The sequence below is a fragment of the Lates calcarifer genome, linkage group LG10, assembly GCF_001640805.2.
Source record: "Lates calcarifer isolate ASB-BC8 linkage group LG10, TLL_Latcal_v3, whole genome shotgun sequence".
NCBI classification, from domain to species: domain Eukaryota; kingdom Metazoa; phylum Chordata; class Actinopteri; family Centropomidae; genus Lates; species Lates calcarifer.
In genome coordinates this window covers 4,760,328-4,779,094 of record NC_066842.1, presented here as the reverse complement: position 1 = coordinate 4,779,094, position 18,767 = coordinate 4,760,328, and the positions used below count along the sequence as shown (strand labels likewise).

General features: G+C 41.0%; 4 protein-coding genes across 4 annotated transcripts in view; 2 read left to right on the top strand and 2 right to left on the bottom strand.

Annotated features, from left to right (window-relative positions):
* Window positions 1–116: 116 nt before the first annotated feature.
* LOC108889299 (patatin-like phospholipase domain-containing protein 2) lies at window positions 117–4,108 on the bottom strand. The gene is made up of 9 exons (XM_018685687.2): window positions 3,774–4,108; window positions 3,032–3,264; window positions 2,708–2,773; window positions 2,388–2,597; window positions 1,746–1,806; window positions 1,456–1,656; window positions 1,230–1,371; window positions 785–892; window positions 117–531 (listed from the first exon to the last, which is right to left on the bottom strand). Exons 1-9 carry the CDS (start codon window positions 3,958–3,960, stop codon window positions 201–203), a joined length of 1,539 nt encoding a protein of 512 aa, XP_018541203.1. The 5' UTR covers window positions 3,961–4,108; the 3' UTR covers window positions 117–200.
* Window positions 4,109–4,173: 65 nt separating this feature from the next.
* Window positions 4,174–7,604, top strand: si:dkey-10o6.2 (uncharacterized protein LOC100124608 homolog). Its single transcript, XM_018685689.2, is given in 8 exon segments — window positions 4,174–4,426; window positions 4,521–4,583; window positions 4,585–4,646; window positions 4,725–4,791; window positions 5,431–5,587; window positions 6,152–6,294; window positions 6,463–6,573; window positions 7,062–7,604. Coding segments are annotated over 8 exon segments (1,032 nt in total). The 5' UTR covers window positions 4,174–4,177; the 3' UTR covers window positions 7,242–7,604.
* Window positions 7,373–14,460, bottom strand: nucb2b (nucleobindin 2b). The gene is made up of 13 exons (XM_018685688.2): window positions 14,332–14,460; window positions 13,676–13,813; window positions 13,278–13,385; window positions 13,041–13,173; window positions 12,310–12,413; window positions 11,248–11,433; window positions 10,996–11,086; window positions 10,634–10,692; window positions 10,436–10,528; window positions 10,121–10,210; window positions 9,834–10,004; window positions 9,475–9,529; window positions 7,373–8,722 (listed from the first exon to the last, which is right to left on the bottom strand). The coding sequence occupies exons 2-13, from the start codon at window positions 13,811–13,813 to the stop codon at window positions 8,628–8,630; spliced, it is 1,323 nt and encodes a 440-aa protein (XP_018541204.1). The 5' UTR covers window positions 14,332–14,460; the 3' UTR covers window positions 7,373–8,627.
* A 1,644-nt stretch (window positions 14,461–16,104) lies between these two features.
* Window positions 16,105–18,767, top strand: part of pik3c2a (phosphatidylinositol-4-phosphate 3-kinase, catalytic subunit type 2 alpha) — a 40,153-nt gene continuing 37,490 nt past the window's right edge. Inside the window, 1 exon segment of the mRNA XM_018685686.2 lies at window positions 16,105–16,259. The gene's annotated coding sequence lies outside the window, so the exon portion shown is untranslated.

Below are 18,767 nucleotides of genomic sequence, written 5' to 3'. Positions count from 1 at the left end.
TTTGAGCTGCACCTCGCAATACATGCAGTAACATGATCCATTGTTAATGTAAAAATATTGATTAGTGCAGTTTAAATATACTATGGAACAAGTTAAACACACCACAAACACGAGACATGTTTGCATCCATTTATTAAATATTTTCACTTTCTTTTCTTTCAGTGCAATATTAAAAATATTGACTGGAATGCAGAAAAGGACTATGAATCGTCCTTTTCCTTGTTGTTTGAGGTTTGCTCGAATGCAATGTTTCGAATCCACCCTACAGCTCTGCCCAAACCCCAGCCTGCACTTTGAGGTGACTCCATGGTGGCTTCTCCAAACACAGGGGAATAGGTGGGGCTCAAGGAGGGTGTTGGGGGCGGAGTCAGCGGCATGTGGTCCTCCTCACTGTTTGTGTTCCAGGTGTAGGTGAGGCTGGAGGTGGGACTGGCTTCTGGGGTCATTGGGAGAGAGTTTACATCTTTTTTTCTGTTATTGCACAAGTTCAGACCTAATGGCACGCTAGCACATCTGCGCAGAGGTGATTCTCTGGAAGAAAAAAAACATAAGATGAAGACAAGGCTTCATCCAGAGTGAAAAATCTCAAAGGATGGGATGACTAACATGAAATTTAGTGCAGAAAAAACATGATTCTCATCATGTCTACTATCTATTGCCACCAAAAGGTCAAAGTTCCCACAGGATACTAATGACCAGACTTTCATCAGCCTCATCTGAATGTCTGACCAAATGAAACCAAGGCACAGAGCTGGACAACAGACTTCACATTTACACTGTTTACCTGTCATGGTCCTCCACCTTGTCCCTCCAAGCTTGTCTGTAAATGTCTTCAGCCATGCCATAGAGCCAGCTCATGTCCTTTGGCACATCTGGGATCCAATCCACCAGCCTGGAGGAATTAATTCAAGTGTCAAATCAACACCTGTATGTAATTGGCACTGATGGTAGTACTCAAATCCTTTACGTGAATAAAAGAATTGATAGAACCAAGACCTGCATTAAAGTTTAGTGAAAGTAACATATATTGGCATGATAAAGTTTGCAGTATCGATTTAATTGTCGACTTCATGCTTTCAGATTACTGTGGAAGAAAAAGAACAAAGGAAGAAACAGCAAACAGGAAGGTAAAAAGAAAGATGATGCGATGCTACATGAGGAGCTAATTCTGTGTTTAATGTAAAATCTTTATGTACCATTGCAGGTAAAACCCAGTGTTCGACTCTTACTTGTGGGCTAGAGAGTAGGCCGACTCAACAGGCAGAGTACGGGGGAACTGCAGGTATGAAGTCACTTTCTTCGGCAGGTACTCGGCCATGTGGGACAACAGACTGTCGGCGGTATGCGATTCTCTACAGGCCTCACACAACACTGACACAAATACAGAGCAAATTAAATGGGTTGCTAAGATGCTCACAACCACATCAGCCTGCACTTTGCAATTTCTAAACTTACCCTTTCTGATGTTAACAGGGAGGTTCTCTATGAGCTGTGGATTCAGCCAGAAGTGCTCTCTCTGAGGAGGTTTCAGTCCATTCTGCTGCGTGTTCTTATTGGACTCTTCGGCTCTGGCCTGCTCCTCTGCCAGCTCGCAACAAACAGGTCTGGGCGAGTCCGTCTCCAAACTCCTCAGTGGACACTCACCGCTGATCAGATCTGTGATGGGTATTTAAATTAAGAACATTTCTGAAATAAGAAACACTGGATCACTTGCAGGATCTTTATTGTGACGAATATCTCCTTACTGTTCTCTTGCAGGAAGCGGAGAGCATCGATGTAGCCGTACTGGCAGATTTCAGACATTGCCTGAAAAATCCAAGAGTGCCTGATGAGGATGCACGATGATCTGCTTAATCTACAAAGTGTCACATGGGTTCAGAGAGCCCACTGGTATCATGCTAAAAGTGAGACTTGCCTCCAAGTTTGTGGGTATGTGTGTTGTATATTTCAGGTTGCAAAAATCACTTTTTAACCAGCAGAAGGCAGCAAGAGGAACAAAGACACATGAAGCATGTTTTCATCTTGTTTCAAATGACAAGGAAAACATGTTTCTCCACATGCAACACAGACAGCCTTTGTGTAGATACTGACTGTCACACTGCCAGATAATGCACAATAGTTTCAGAACTCCATTTATTTGAACTTTTGTATGAGTCTAGAGGAATATATATTTCTTCTGTGCTGAGCTTTGGGTCTCTTTTTCAACTCTTGTAAATTTCTGCTGAACCCTCACACCATGCAAAAACACTCAGATGGTCTTAAGTTGTCGGCTACTGATGTTAGATTTTGGTTAACCTGACAAAACCTATTTAAAGCTGATAAAATAGTTTCAGATTTCTGCCACTGAGAGCCAGAAGCTCCTGAATCGAAGAGCGTCTGTGTCTCACCTCAGGCTCTGGGGGGAAGAAGGTGCTGGCCACTCTGTACATGTTCTCTGAGTTGACCTGGATGCTGACGTTGTTGAAGCGCACCTCGTGGAAGTTCAGCGTGCTCGCTCGGGGGCAGATGTCGCTCTCGCCGGCGTACGCAGAAAACGTCACTGTGTTTTTCAGGTGGCATCGAGGAAGGTTGTCACTGACGGCGCCGTCCACATAATGCTGAGCGGAGAACAGGGAGGTGTTAAAACAAGTGCTGATCCTGAACTTAACTTAAATATAAAATAAACTTATATTCATAGTCAAGTGTTTACAGCTTGAGGGCAACTCACCACTCCTCGGTAGGTGGGTGGAATAACACCACAGTAGAAAGGAACAAAGCAGCTGCATACAAGGGCCTGGAAAAAGCACACTCAGTATTACTGCATGTGGGTTACTGAAGGACAGACTTTCCATGCAGACGAACATAAATAATGGAGTGACAGTTCTTGTGGTTCTTATTTTTGATAAGGCATTATAAAATGTCCAGATGACAATCATAGAGCCTCTCTATGTCTTACTTTAGAGTCTTGTTGCTAATTAAGACACTGAACTGTCTCTTGACTTCAGAAGAACTTACTCTGGATGAAAGAGTCAGATTAACTCCCAGATTCTACCTGAATGAGCTCCTCTCTGCTGTCGAACTCCGACACTAGCACGTTCTTCCCATCAGACACTCTGGTCAGGGACACGCAGAGCTTCCCGGAGGCTCGAACATGGGCGTCTTCAGGGAGGCTCCCCAGCAGAGAGTCCTTCACTATCTGCAGCAGATTGTAAGCTGGGTGCAAAGGCCCTAGTTTGTGCTTTCTGGCCTCTTTGGCCATGAACATCAAACTAGCACAGCATTTTTCTGCACAGAGAAACACAGTGATTAGTCTGTTAGACTTGAAATATATCTGTTTTTTCATAACATAGACTATTGGCCACCTACAGTACATCAAATATTGGACAAAACTATTAAAAATATCTGTAATGGTTGGTTAGAAATTTCTTTTTTACTCCCAGACAGCGCCAGTAAAGGCATAAGTGTTAAAGTGTGAGGTCTTTATTTGGTGTTTTTGAATACACAAAAATCACAAGTGTCAAAATAAGATACACAATACAATAAGATAAGAAACACCTTGAGGAGAAGCAGTTACAAAATCAATATCTTATGGTAATTTGTGTAATTGATGTTGGAGCTTTATTAAAGCACGGTGCTTATATCTATGCCGGATTATATAATGCAATCTGGTGATTTAAGTGACATCTTCCACATTGCTCCATGTACCTTCTACATTTGCTTTCTACCAACTCGGCGTTAAAATGACCGATTTTTGAATTGAGTTCGGTCTGTCGAGAAGGGACCAACGACCTTACCTAGGGGAATTCCAACAGCAAGAATAGCAGCCATCAGAGCACCTGCTGAGGCTCCATAGATTTTGGAGGCGTCTTGAATGAAGCGAGGGAACTGTTCAAGTATACAACTGGTGGCACCGACATAATAAATCCCCATAAAACCGCAACCTGCAAAAGAGATGCTCCACTCTTTCTTTAAATCAAACATCCTCTCGGGTATGATTCAATTATCAGAGTCCAGCCTGTGTGAACCCACAAAGAAACTAACTCCTCTACCTGCACCGACCGCTACCTTCACACATACCACCTGTCTCCTGCATTCACAGGTGAAAAGGTAGCCAACTGTTGTGCAATGTCTGTCTCACTGGGAGATATTTTCCTATTGGCTGGGAAAAGTCACATGATAGAAGAGCGATGTTGCAACCATGATCAGCAACCTTTTATTTCTCCTGTGCAGCGCGGTGCTGTCACATACGCAGCCTCACGTTTTGAGACTTTCGCGTGCACTTTTTGTCTTAAAAATGAGTATTCCGATAGTGGACTTTGGTGCATACAGCCTGGGTGAGAGAGATGTCACCGAGGAGCAGCTGCACACCCTGAGCAAAGAGCTGAAAACCGCTTTTACAGAAGTTGGCTTTGTTTTTCTGAAGAACACGGGGATTACTCAGGAGGAGGTGACGCCAGCAAATAAAATATATTATCACTTAGTTTTGCTGTCAGTGCTTTAAGTGGAACATGGCTCATTTCTCCCGGTGTGTGTTTGGATAGGTGCATCGAGTTATGGATGTATCCAAGAGATTCTTCCTGCAGCCAGATGAGCTCAAACAGCCGTTTCAGCAGGAAAAGCTTTGCGAACAACCCGAACCACGGCTGGGTGTCCCTGGAGACTGAGAGGTGGGATTCAGCAAGTTAACACGACACTAATCATCTGCACAATTTACTGGTTTTCAATTTAAGGAACTGCTTTTTCAGATTGAACCCACGTCGACCTGGAGACCTGAAGGAGGCATTCAACACTGCTTCACTTCACCCTGACATAGTAAAGTGTCCTCTTAACTTTTGGCTTATTTTATTTAATGCCATACTTCAGGGTTTATAATTAACAGGAGCCAGATTCCACTTTGTTTGTATGTATTTATCAGTTTGGAGGTCAAAGTGTTGTACAGGAAACAATCAGCAGATTCCACTTGTTTTTCTTCAGTCAGTAAGGTTTAGTTACGTGGTTTAACATTTGAAAGAAAGTGTCTGTGTTTTGTTTTTCACAGAGCTCTTAAATATACATTCATCTTTGTAATTAGGGATTGAAGCAAGGCAAACCAATATAATATGTTCGGGTCTGAAACAGATACAAATATCCACGACACCATATCACAGTACTTGGCATTATTCTATTTAAAGTTAAGATCAGCTGTATATTTTTGATCACACCTGTGGTAGAAGTTGGGCTACTTTAATTAGTTAAAGGTGAATTATGACCCAGAGATTGCAGACCTCCTGTGCATATTCAAACAAGTCATGTGTGAATGATATAAAATATATATATTATTTTATATATTATTTATATTAAGCTGTAAAGTGTTCTGCTTAGTCAGCGTCTTGGTCACAATTCTTTTAAATGAAACTGAAGATTGTGAAGAACAACACCAGTATCAGCCTCAAAAATTCCCCTCTGTTGCAGAAATGGCCGTCATCAGACGCTGTAACAGGGTTCCAGGAGATCCAGACGTCTTTCTTCCAGCGCTGTAAGGAGCTGAGTCTGCGGGTGCTGAGGGTGATGGCCCTCAGTCTGGGTCTGGACCCGGAGGTGTTCCTGAGTGCACACCGTTTAATAGGAAGTACGTAGAGTTCACCACACTCACTTACTCAACTGGAGACTTGCTCAAAGGCACATTGGTGATAGTTAAAGAAGGGAAGTGAAGTGTTATTCACTCGGCTCCCCCTCACAGCTGGTGTTGTGACTCCTCGCTGTGTTTCCTCATTTATATTTTTGACTTTTTTTAAGCCAGAAAAAGACCAATTAATCAGGAAAAAGCGTTCTTAAGAACAAGTTTTTAAGGATATTTCACCAAAACACATCACCAAACCATATACCAACAAGACATCAACTCTGTGTGTGTGTGTGTGTGTGTGTGTAAAAAATGTAGTTGTGTACAAAAGGATAGGGATAAATTACATTTTTTGTTGACTTATGCACAGTTACTGTTTATTTCTGTCATTGTTATTTGCGCACAACTGTATCCTCAGGCAGCCAAACGTTTACGTACCTTCTTGTTCTTATACTGTTCCCAAAAATGCCACAACTCCCAATATAGGACAGTCATCGATCTTGAGTCCAGTGTAAACTCTTGTAATATTAAGATACAAAGTGAATCTGAACAGGGCTGTTGTGTCTCTTGCAGCTGATGAGAACGGCACAACGCTGCGGTCTCTGTACTACCCGGCGGTGAACAGTGAGAAAGCGAAGGAGGGTCAGCTGCGATGTGGAGAGCATTCAGACTACGGCAGCATCACACTGCTGTTCCAGAGCTCTGAGGGTCTGCAGGTAATAATACTCACATCTCCACCTCTCTGCATGCAAGACTGAAGCCTTCAGGCAACTTCATGCAATGTTTTCATTTCATTGAATCAGATAACAAGCTCAGTGTTCTCACCTTAACTTGTCCTTTTGTCTTAAAAATCAAGGATTTTAAACTGAAAACTTCCTCCTCAGGTCCGTAAACGTTCAGGTGAATTTATCTGCGCTCCCATCGTCCTTGGAGCCGTCCTCATCAACATCGCTGACCTGATGCAGCGCTGGACCAGCGATCAGTTTGTCTCTGTGGTGAGCTAAGAGGGAAATCTCAACTTTGAGTTTTATAAACAGGTTTAGATGGACCTCACTTTTTCTTTGTTGTCATGATAAAGGTGTAAGAAAAGCATCAGGCTAAAGAATCAGAGACTTTTCTCCTTAACAAGTCTCCTTGAGTCTTAATTTGAAGATTTCAGCCCAGTACTTAGAAGTCCTTGTAAATGGGAAATATAAACACACCAGACAGTAGTGAATAATTCATGTAGCTGGACTGTGTTATCTTGATTTTAATCCTGAGTTCAGCCGCTGCGCAGATGAGTGAAAATTTACAAATTAATATTTTCATTTTGATGCAAGAGTTAAAACACTGCTTCTAGAAATGTGAGCATACTCTGCAAACATCTGTGATGCCGTAGTATGTAAATAATACCATGTAAAACTTGACTATCAAGTGCCACAGAAGGATCATGGTGTATGTTAATAATGTGAAGTGTATAATGTGTAATGCTGTTGTTCCTCAGCTCCACAGGGTTTTGCTGCCGCCTGCTGGAGACTCCAGCACACGTCAGTCTCTGGCTTTCTTCGTCCAGCCCGATGATGAGGCTCTGATCACCTGCTGCGACGGCTCCAACAAATACCCTCCAGTCACAGCAGGTGAATACCTCATCGAGCGTTTCAAGGACTCGTACGGGCGGAGCTGAGGAAGGTTTTTAAAATCGTGCTGTGAGAGTAACTCTTGTCAAAATGCTGAATGTTTTTACATTATTAATTGTGATTTCAACGTCACTGTGTGTGAGCCGATGTTTATAACAAAAAGAAGAGAGAGAGGAAGGCCAGCTCATTCACTTTATTGTCCACATTCAAACCGTGTACAATAGTTTCATGGATTTGTTACACAGGACGTTGGGTGGTGGACAGATTTAATTGGTTTTATGAAAGGGACATAGAAAAATAAGTAACACCAGACCTGCGAGCAGATACTGCTGTGATCCTACATAGGCTGGGAGACCGATCTGACTGCTTTTTAAAAGAGACATAAAAATATACCTGTGTTTTTGTCCTCACTCTGTCTCTTATTTGTTGTATTAGTTTAAAATTAAGACTGTTCTGAGGTCAGTTTTTGACCATGCGACCCTTGAATTTGAACTCCAAATTCAGTTTCACTGACAGTGATGATGTAGAGAATAAATAAGTTATTCTATTATGAGAAATGACACAGATTCACAGATACACTCACAAGCACTGACACAAACACACTGTAAACAAATCCATACAGTCACTCAAACACCAGCACAATTATATTAAATTAAAACATTTAAATATATATGTAACTTCATCTGTAAACTAAATATGTTCTTCAATCATCTGGTCCCAAGGAGGAAAAAACTAGAAAATACAACTGAAGAAATGTGTGTTTTATATTTGGGTGTAAACTTTAAATTGTTGAGGAGAACTGAGTATTAACTGTTGCAGAAAATCAACAAATCAATTTCAACTTTGGACCATCTCATTCACTTCTACATAAACCTTTGAGTTACTTTCATTCTCTTCTGAAATAATAGGCTCTCTTCACCTGAAAAAAGAAATAATTCCCAAAGTTTTTTCTTCTCTAAGAGGCAGTATCAGTGACAATGAACTACAGTGTACACTAAACAAAACATTCACATATCAGGCCCCCCAAAAACCTGCCCCCCTCTCCTTTTTACCCCAAAGCTCTTCCCATGGAGAACAGAGTCCTTGTTGTGACAAAAAATTAAAATGACAAAACAAAAGGGCCCATTGTCCACATAGAAAACTGGACCAGCTCCACGTTTCAAGTCTGGTTTACGCAGCCGAATCGGCCAGCGAGGGGGATGGCATGACGGGCACAAAATCAGAAGCCTGAAATCAGATTTTCCTGTGTGCTCTTGGTATTTAGGCATATTTTTGTCATGTGGTGGTTTGAAATTCCTAAACCAAAAAACAAAAACAAAAACAAAACAAAAAACAGAGAATTGGAATCATTGCAAGGCAAACACACACACACACACACACACACACACACATGCTCACTGGCATTCGTACAGCACACAGAGTGGTGAGGCCTGCTAAGAGTGTCCTGGCACTGGTACATCTTGCTGCTGGTGACCAGGGGGCAGTGGTTGATTGTTTCCTGGTACAACTGGGGCTGGTTCACCTTCACCTACAGGAGAGTCACATTAGCACAGGTTGACTGTATTTAATCATGATGAATGGCTGTGGGTGGGGTGGGATGTGGTGTCCTTAGATGTTATTACAGTTGTGAGTTGCAACATGTTTGGAGCTCAAAGGATAACTTTATTTATTTTCTCATGTTTCTGGGTTTAAATCATTGACAGGGACAAAGATCAATGCAATCAGCCCACTATTGAGTAAGAACGGTGAACGTGGCAACTGCAAACAGCTGCTGCAATGTATTCTAATAAAACAGACAAACAAACCAATCAAGGCAGCAGTATTCCAGCAGCTCTTGTATTCTGCTCAGTAAAAATCCTGTTTTTGTCAATGGAGTCTGGTAGTGATATATAATGATGTTTATGATTAAACAAAGAATTTGAATCTTTAATAAAAAGGTTGATTTCTGTAGGAAGTAATGTTGTCAGACACTTATAATAACCATCTGCCTGTCTGTGGCTAAAATAAGCACTGAAGTGGATGTACTTTGACGTGGACAGATGCCCAGTTTGTTTACATTACAGCAGCTGTTTGCAGTTGCCAGGTTCACCGTTTTTGCTCAACGCTGCACCGACTGCAAAGATCCAAACATAAGAGAGTAAGGTCCATGTTCAAAAATACCAGAGTTATCCTTAAACTCATACTTGGGACTAAGAGTCAGTCACATCTTGGCCTTGGTCAGTGTTAAGCCTCCTTGTTTAAATCAAGTTTAGACAGCGTTAGGTGCAGTGTGATTCTTACGTTTGATATCCGTTTTTGTGCTGTGGGCTTTTAACCTTTCCATTTCTTCTACTGCCTGAGCAAAGAAAGAAGGAGAGAAAATGTTAGAGCATCAAAAATGAGATAGAACCTCTGCTCAGTTTTTTTTTAACTTGAATTATGAATTATTTTTGTATTTTGAGTGCAGACTCTACAGAATACAATATTGTGTGGGTGCAGCTCATCAGTGCTGCTACAAAGAAGTAAATATTTTACATGAGAACAAGTTATTCATATCATCAATCAGAAATGAATATTCAATCTGCAGACTACTGAAGGAGCAAATCACGATTCCTTGTATTTCACCTGTATAATATTTTAATAATGAGTTTTTTGCTCACCTGCTGTAGCCCCAACCTCTGAGCATTGAGTTCTTCTTGTTTCTTTTCGAGCTCTTCTCTCTGCTTCTGCAGCTCAAGCGACCTCTTGTTGATATCGTTCTCCTCGTTGGCCAGGTGCTGTTCAAACTCCCTCAGCTCCTCCTCAGTGTACAAGGGGTTTTGATCTAAAGTCTGTAGTGGCAGTGGAGGTAATGGATTGAAAGAGGAATACAATGAGATCCAGACATGGATATGTAACAGCTCCTGTCAAATTTTGTCAACGCTCTTTTATAAAATCTGTCTCTTACCTCCCACTCGTCTTTTTCTGAGAACTCCTCCTTCTTAGTGGCCGCCATGAACTCGCTCAGTGACACAAGTCTGTCTTTATTGGTGTCCACCTTAATGTCAACACAGGAAGCAGCTTTAATCAACATCAGTGCCTATACATGGTATTCAAGATATTAATGATTGGCCCAAGGAAGCTTTGACCTTTCTGCTAAAGCACTGACTCTGTTTTCCACTGTTGTTACTCTTTCAGTGCAACACATTTTCCTGTTTTACACCACCGTCTGCACAAGTTTGCAAGTTTGTATCGCGTCTGCTTTGTTACTGTGGTAGCTCACCTCGTTCATAACATGCTCTCTCATCCGCAGTCTCTCCTCCTCCATCTCTACCATATCATCCTCTTCATTTTCAGGGTTGTACACCTTCTCCAGCTTGAAGACACACACACACAAATTTCACCTAAAAGGCTCCTTCATTTACATATTACATTATGCTAAAACATGCAGAACCAGACATAAATGTGTAAACACAAATACCTCTTTAGTGAAGAGAGCTTCAAGCTCGGTCTCATCAAGGAAACCGTCTCCATTACTGTCTGCAACACAAAACAAAAGACTGAGCAGATCATTTCATCCATGCATAGTTTAGTTACAAGCATGTAAGATTAATATGATTAATCTTATATTAAAGGTATATGGTGCTGATACGTGCAACATAAACCACTTGTCCAACACATCCAGACACAAAGATCCCTCTTTGATGAGGGATTAATTCTGTGACTAGCTTGTAGAAGCACATGTTAAATGCTAGATTCAGAGCCAGTCCTGTGTTTAAGAGGGAAAACAGTGGAAACATTCGATATTCTGTGACAGATGTTCTCAGTGGCGTCTTTGGTTACCATGCATCTTGAAAAAAGTCTTGGGATCAAAGTCTTCGGGGTCCAAACCGTCTGCCTCCTGCCACACCTCCTTCAGCTGGTCCTCACTGCCCTGTACACACACACACACATTGACATCAATTTATCTTCATTTCTATGCTCTTTTTTTTTATCAATCCTGCAAAGCCTGCTCAACTCACTCATCTAATTCTTCTATTAACTTAGATTATAACTACATTATGTTGCAGTCTGCTGCATTTTTTATTAACTTACAGGATGATTAATTTTGGGATGGTCAGCGTGTTTCTTCTTCATCTCCTCATAGTGCTGCTCTTCCTTCTTGCGGTCCTCCTCATTCATGTTCTTCAGACGTTCCCTCCTCTCATGCTCCTTCATCATCTCATATCTCTTGAACTCATCATGGCGGTCCTTGTCAAAGTTCTCCAGGTCTTTGGTCGCCTACAAATGACAACAATAAAGAAAAGTCGAGAAGGGGATTTCATTACATTTGCACACCTTTTTGTCCTCTATAAAAAGGAGAAAGCAAAGTGCTTGGCTGAGTGAACTTCAATTTCATAGCTCACCCAGGGCTGCTGGCAGGATCAATCAAAAACATGCTCTTCATGTTTAACTCATGCAGTGAAAATTACACAAACTGCTCAGCATTGGTATGCTTATTATATCTAAAAGTTCACTGTGATAATTCTCACCAAGGTAATTCTCACCAACAAAGTACCAGGCAGTTCCAAGGCATAAACAGTAAATAAATGACTGCAGAACCAAGATGAACACTACACAAAACTATACAAAGTATAGTCAGGATTTGCATGCACTTGATTGTGAACTCTGAAAAGCAGAGAGACATGCAAACTCACTAAGCTCACTTCCCCTTTGTTTTTTCCTGAATTTACAGGAAGCAGGAAGTTGCTCTCTAAAAACCAAAGAATTTACTTCTGGTGAGAGCTAGAGCGAGTGCCTCCAAGCTACTACATCTGAAATCAGAAAAGGCCAGACTGGTTAACAGAGCTCACTGTTTGACACCTGTAATTCTCTATAGGCTCATCCATGCCAATTATAGCAAAAATACGGGGTAAGGTGCTCTTCACTGTTATTATAACCATGACCGTGATGCAGTTAAATATCAGCAACAGCACTACGGTACCCACAAACATGGAACATGGTCAGTATAAACTGACATGAAGTGCAGAAATTTATTTGAGATAACTTTTAACTCATGACTGTGTGTGGCTGCCATGCATGTGTGGGAGGTTAATTTGCAACAAATCTAGTAAAGCTCTACTTAGTGAACAGGTGGTTTTAGATCACTGTCTGTACCGATTTGATGAGGCGGTTCAGGTCCTCCACCTCAAACGTGTTTGGGTTCATGTGGTTGAGGTGCTCAAACTGTTTCAGCAGGGCCTGATGGTCCACTGTCCGGCCTGTAATGAAAAGTTATACTGAACTGTAAAGCAGTTAGATCAAGTGTACATTGCATTCACTAAAAACTCAGACAGAATACTTGTGTTATTCAACAATCTGTTGTATTGATTACTCTTTCTCACGCACTTTCCAAAGATATTTTGTGCTGCAGCAGTTCTTTTAGTGCACTGATTCGCAGCCAGAGGCAAGTTCAGACTTTGTTTACTTAAACTTCAGGTCAAATTTACCCTGGAAAAGAGATCAGTAAGAGTAGGTAAGTGTAAAAGTATTTTTTTAGCTTGTTGGCAATGGATATCTTTCTTTGTATTTAATCTGACACGGTGTCTAAAATGCTTCTGCACATCCCGTCCATCTTGTTGAATGTCTCTGACCATTGTGTTTGTAAAAAGTGTCGACTTAATATTGAATGTATTCTCAATCTAATGTCATACGGTCTTTCATTCAGCAGTTCACAGTGGCCGGCAGAAGTCACTGTTAGCGGAGGTGGGCTGTGTGTTGCATCAAGTTCCTCTGTAGCCACATCCTACATTTGACGATGACCCAACTGACAAAACCTCTTGTGAAATGTCAAGAAGCACAAGTCTGTATGTGACACATCAGCAATATACTGTGTGTAGGATACTCACCATTCCCCCCCTGGATGTCATGTTTGGCTTTGATGAGCATCCGCAGCCTGTTCATCTCCTCCCTCTTCAACTCGTCCAGCTTTGTCCGAAAATTGTGGTGGACAAAGTCCAGCTCTTTGGAAAGTTTGCCTTGCTGCAAGCACAAAATCAACAAACCACAGCCCAATACACATTTTTTTTTAAAAACAATAAAAGGCTTACAACATAATGGGATGTTTAGTGAGTATGCAGGTGTACCTTGATGTCTTCCATGTTGGCATTTTTTAGCTTTTCTTTAAAATGGGGGTCTTTCTCGAGGTACTCAATGACTTCCCTGAGGTAGCGGTCATAATGCAGCCCAGTTTCCTGAAGCACAAACCAAAGCACACGTCATTGTTTATACCTAACGTGACTTACGGAACGTTTACTTATCTCTCGCGAATTAATTGTGGCACCTGATTTAACCTGACATTGCTCTTGTTTGTTGCGACAAATTTACATTTTTCTGTCAATCAGACCTCAAAGCAAATGCACTTTTCATTTGAAATAGCTCTCTCTGAGTTACTATTAGCCCAGATGGTTCCCCTTCCTAATGTAATTAGACCATATGACTCAGATTTAAATGAGATAACCCTTTATATGCCTGTTTGACTCACAGCACTCTCTGGTGGCCCCAGTTCTTCCTCCTCAGGCTTGTCTTTGGTCTTGTCCACACTGATAGGCACTGACTGGATACACAGCCACAAACTCAGCAGAACCAGCCCACAGCGGGCCAGGGCTCTACCCCTCACCATCTGGTTAGGTACATAAAATGAGAGTTAAATAGGATGCTTTTAAATTGTACTGAAATTGCTCTTAAAGGCCTATATGTCCAGCATCTAACCAGTACAGTGTGGTTCATCTTTACAAAACACAACACCCTCTATTTCTTAAACATTACACAAGGCATGTAAGCCACAACTTCACCTGGAGACATAGTGGGGATGAGGTTATGCAAGTTAGTCTTAATCTCAAAAGCATCTCTTTAGGAAAAGCAAAGAACTGTGCAACACACGTGTCTGGTGGATAAAGACACACCGAGCTTATTTTGAAACAATCCCTCTGCCAGAACCTTACAAACTTTGAACCTGTAACTCATAATACGTGACAAACACAGAAGCTAGCGGTGCCATTTAACGAACAGGTTGTTTATAGTGAGGATGGCAGCTAATTCATTATCCCAAAGCTATAAAACAAGCCTTAGCATTTGTAGAAAATTTCAATAATAAGCACAGTTCGTGTAAAATAGATTTAATTGTAAATCGACACTTACCCTGAGCCCCCGTTTCTTCTCTTCACCGGCGCTTTGGCGGTTTAGTCTTCCTCAAAGTGCCTGAGCTTCACTAGAGCTTGTTTACAGCTGTCATCTACCACCAACACAAGCCTCCTATGGCCACACAACCTACAGAAAAAAAGAGATTGGGTTCACCATGGCAACGCCCCGCCCTCGCCGCCTCTGATTGGCCAGAGGAAAAGTGCACTTTCTTTGCAAAGAGTCGCGTTGAGCGCTGATTGGTCGGCCCGCCTGTCAGTCAAAGAGTAATCAAACGGTCAACCCGCTTAAGGTGCGTTGAGCCAAACCGTACGTGGCGTTCAGTCAACCTCGGGGGGCGGGGTTGGTGTTTAGTATAAGAAACGTTACTTAAATGTAATTTTAATTACTCATACTTAAAAGTACATTGTACTCGATAACACAGGGTCACGGGAAAAAATAATTAAATAAAATAAAAAGTGTACAAAAGTCCAAATAACAACCCTGAGAAATACAGAATATTTTACATTGTACTATTTTTGTGTTGCATATGTTTCTGTCTATTTGGTTATTGCATCATTATGGAACTTACATTCACATTTTATATAATACACACTCACTTGGCAGTTTATTAGGTACACCTAACACCTATACAGAGAGGTGTTACTGTTATTTAGCCTACCGTCACTGATATAAATGGAGTGGACAAAATAATAGAAACACCTGTCAGTATTACAGTTTTGAGGTACTTGTACTTTGAGTTCTTGAGCTACTATATTTCTATTCCAGTACTCTTAAGAGATAAGTATTGTACTTTTTCACTCCTCTATATATATTCAATAGATTTAGTAACTTTGCAGATTCCAATTAATAATACGAAATATAGTTAATAAAGATTTAACTGATCCATGGGGAAAAAAATCACAAACTACTTAGCAGTAATTAAAATTAGCTTCATCTTTACCAGCTGCAACATTAAAGTGATGAAGTGATGTACACATTAATACCTCAATTTGTAGTTAAGTACAGCCGTTGAGTAAATATTTTTAGTTACCCTCCACTACAGATCAGCTTATATGCAGCATCTCAAAATTACAACACCACATTAAAATGCTCTTTATTGTATCAGAGGTGATGATTCAAAAACCTAATACATTATACTATAACAATGACAGGGGCCATTGTGCTGAATAATGACTACTTCTGATATTTTAAGTACATTGTGAAGATAACACCCAGTGATAGAAAATAAACTACCTACATATACTCAAGTACTGTACTTAAGTCCAATTTTGATGTACTTTTACTTTATGTATTTCCAATTTTGCTACTGTATGCTTCTATTATCCTACATTTCAGAGGTAAATATTCCAGTTTTACTCCACTACTAAGTATTAGTAATACTAGTTACTTTGAAGGTAAAGATTACACACAGAAAACATCTGATCAGCTATGTTACATTTATAGACTGAACTCCCCAACAGTATATGAACTAGTTGTAATTATCTCTACCTCTACCAGCTAAAACACACAAATTGCAAGTAATAATAATCTAATAATCCTGCCAACTATTGCATACTTTTACTTTTGATGCTTTAAGTACTTTTAGCTGCTAATACAAGATCAGCTAGCTCACTAACCACTAAGTCTCTCTTAAAAGCCTATTTTTATTAAAATGTCAGCTGTAACTGTAGACACAGCATGAACATCCCTGCAGGATTTACATAAATACTGTTGATTTCGACACTAACCACTGTTGGCCGCATAGCGGCGCTGTTCTCCTGTTTAAGCCTCAGTAGAGTGACCCAGCCTGGCAGAATCGCTATCCAACCGTGTCCAACCAAACCTCCATCCAACCACCTCAACAGGAACTGACGTCCCCTCTGTGCAAGTGGATGGAAAAAATGCAGCTGCAGGAAAAATGGCTCCAAACACCGCACCGCTAAAAGGTGAGAAGTTAACCTTTTTTAACAATAAGTGTCTGGATGTAAAAGTTTTAGCTTGTGTTCGTCTGAATCCGGCGGTTCCGTTGTAGCCGGCGGTTTCCCGTGTGATCAAACCTGCATTTCTTCCTTGTTGTAGGCAGTTGGCAGGACCAAAGCAGTTGGGTACTTTTAAATTATTAAATCAGTATCCCTGAAAGTGAAGAGCAGTCATGTAAGTTGTCGTCGTTTAGCTAAATCCAGTCGGGTTTGTGTTTTCTTTGAGCGACGTGTTTGCCTGCTTTGTGTGTAGGGTTTAGCGGCTAAACTTAGCATCCAACAAAGTTAAAGTTCCAACCAACCGCTATCAGAAAAGTATCAAGAAGTGGCATTTGATCGGGCTAGCCGGGTTAGTTAGCTAGAATACTTTAATCTAATCTGTTGAAACCCTGTTATCTCTCACTAACAACCAGCTAGCTCCTGTTTTAAGGAGGCGAACAGTGTGAGAAAGGCAAATGTTTATTGACAACACACAACGCATCAGTTGGTGTCAGGTGAGCATCAGCCGACAGGTTAGCTAGCTTGCTGGGTTGTTTACAAAAGAGATGTCAGTCTGTAGCTGTGTATTTTAAAGCCCAAAAAACTACTCGAAGTAATTGTGGTGCAGCGTTACTTTCAGTTTGTGTTACTAAGACAAACATATCATATTTCCGTTGGTTGAACGTCTTACAAAGTGCTACGTGATAATACAATATCCCAGTCGTAACTGTTGACACCTGGGAGCAAGTGAACCAGGTTTCCTCAGTTATTAGAGGAAAAGTTGAGTCTTTTAGCTCATTAAAATGCAGAAATGAACATTATATAGCCTGAGTAACTACTGTGAGTCCCAACTAGGTGACTAGTCGCAAGCTGTGCAACTTTATGTTCAATTAAAGGTTTTGCAGTATAAAATATAATGTGGATAAACCTGGGATTGTTGTGAATTTGTCAATGCGGATGCAGGATTCACTCACTGTCAGAGCAAACCACAGTTTCACAGTTGCATGATTTGTTTTGGGACTTCAGCCAAACGGATGACATTAAGGATTTCAGCTCCCTAGTGCTACAACATGGCCCTGTCAGTCTTTGTTTTTGTTCTTTTTATAGACTTAATGTTCTGCATAGATGAGCGTCAGTAGTAGACAAACCAATGCAGAAAAAAATAGAAATAGATTCTGCTGTATTGATCCCTTCCCTTGCAACCACAGAACATTTAAAATCTATAAACTTGACCTGGTTACTTATTTTCCCTTTTAAAGATGTTGTCTTGTACTTTGATCAGCTGCACCGTATCTTGCCAACATCTGCACTTTTGCACAGCTATTGAAAGCAAAACTGTCACTCACTCTCATGAGATCAAATCCTAACTTTCTGTAACCTTTTTTTGTACCATACTGTGCAGCCAAACACTGTCCAAGACAGCAGATGTTTATTTTAAATTGTAGTGTGGATGAAGTGCATAAAAATATGCCAAAATATTTTTGTCTTTAAATGGATGATGGATAAAAACTGTTCTTACAGCATTGCAGCTACCACCGATGAATTAAAATAAACTGTATGTTAAGGGGTTAAAACATTGGGGGTGGTTTTGACAAACCATTAAGCAAATGATGTGGGAAATCTCCAGACTCCCAGAGTCTCATTTGTTATTGTAACCTCTGCATACTTAAATCTTTTCACTAAAGCAAAGCGTTTTCACTGGAGGTGTACGGGTAGGGTAACTGTTGTCGTCTCAGTACTTTAGCAGCACTAATGTAATGCTCAAATGTTGTGTTAAGCTCCTACAGGAGGTGGGCTCTGCCATCCTTTGCCATGGCACAGTGGAACACAGTTTGCACTATTTGTCTTGGCTGCTCTTGGCTTTTCTCCATAAGTGGGGGTTTCCTCCTTTGTATGTCCCCTGCTGCCATATATGGACTTTAACAATATGGCTATCTTGATTCAGGGTCTTTTGTACGTAGCCATGGCTTTGGTTATGTTAAGTGTAGCTTGAGTCCTGTTGAATCCCTTCGTGATTAAAACAGAATTGGTTGACCTGTTGTCCTTTGTTCAGCCTTGTCTGACCTGAGACTATACTGGCTTGATCTGCCCTGTCTGCTTTAATCTGCAGTGCAGAACAGTCAAGTAAAACAGGACTAATGTTTGTGAAGTTTGATCACATGGCATGGTTTCTCAGATTGACCCAGTGGAAGCAGCTGCTGTCCAGTGCCTGGCTCAGTGTGTTAATGCGGACACTTGGCTGTTCAGGGGCTCTGACCTTTTGATTATGAAACAGTGACTTCAACTAAGCTTCAGTTTATCAGAGCATGCATTCTTACTGTGTGCAGAATCAATAATATACAGATGAACTTCTTTGGTCAGAGCATGTGACATTTCTGCAGAGAGTTAAGACATCAGTGACACCAGGCGCCAAAAGACAATGACCTTTCTTTTTATGCATTTAGTTTCCCCAAGCTGTTTTCCCGGCAGAGTTTGGCACTAAGCTCTCCCAGTCAA

Excerpts from the sequence above, each read along its gene's own strand:
- LOC108889299 (XM_018685687.2), bottom strand. The coding sequence starts at position 3,960 with ATGTTTGATTTAAAGAAAGAGTGGAGCATCTCTTTTGCAGGTTGCGGT. Across the intron at positions 3,265-3,773 it reads TGCTGTTGGAATTCCCCTAG|AAAAATGCTGTGCTAGTTTG; the intron begins GTAAGGTCGTTG and ends TTCTCTGTGCAG. Across the intron at positions 1,807-2,387 it reads TCTTCCCCCCAGAGCCTGAG|GCAATGTCTGAAATCTGCCA; the intron begins GTGAGACACAGA and ends TGGATTTTTCAG.
- nucb2b (XM_018685688.2), bottom strand. The coding sequence starts at position 13,813 with ATGGTGAGGGGTAGAGCCCTGGCCCGCTGTGGGCTGGTTCTGCTGAGT. Across the intron at positions 13,386-13,675 it reads TGGGGCCACCAGAGAGTGCT|GAAACTGGGCTGCATTATGA; the intron begins GTGAGTCAAACA and ends TTTGTGCTTCAG. Across the intron at positions 10,529-10,633 it reads AAGCTCTCTTCACTAAAGAG|CTGGAGAAGGTGTACAACCC; the intron begins GTATTTGTGTTT and ends TGTGTCTTCAAG.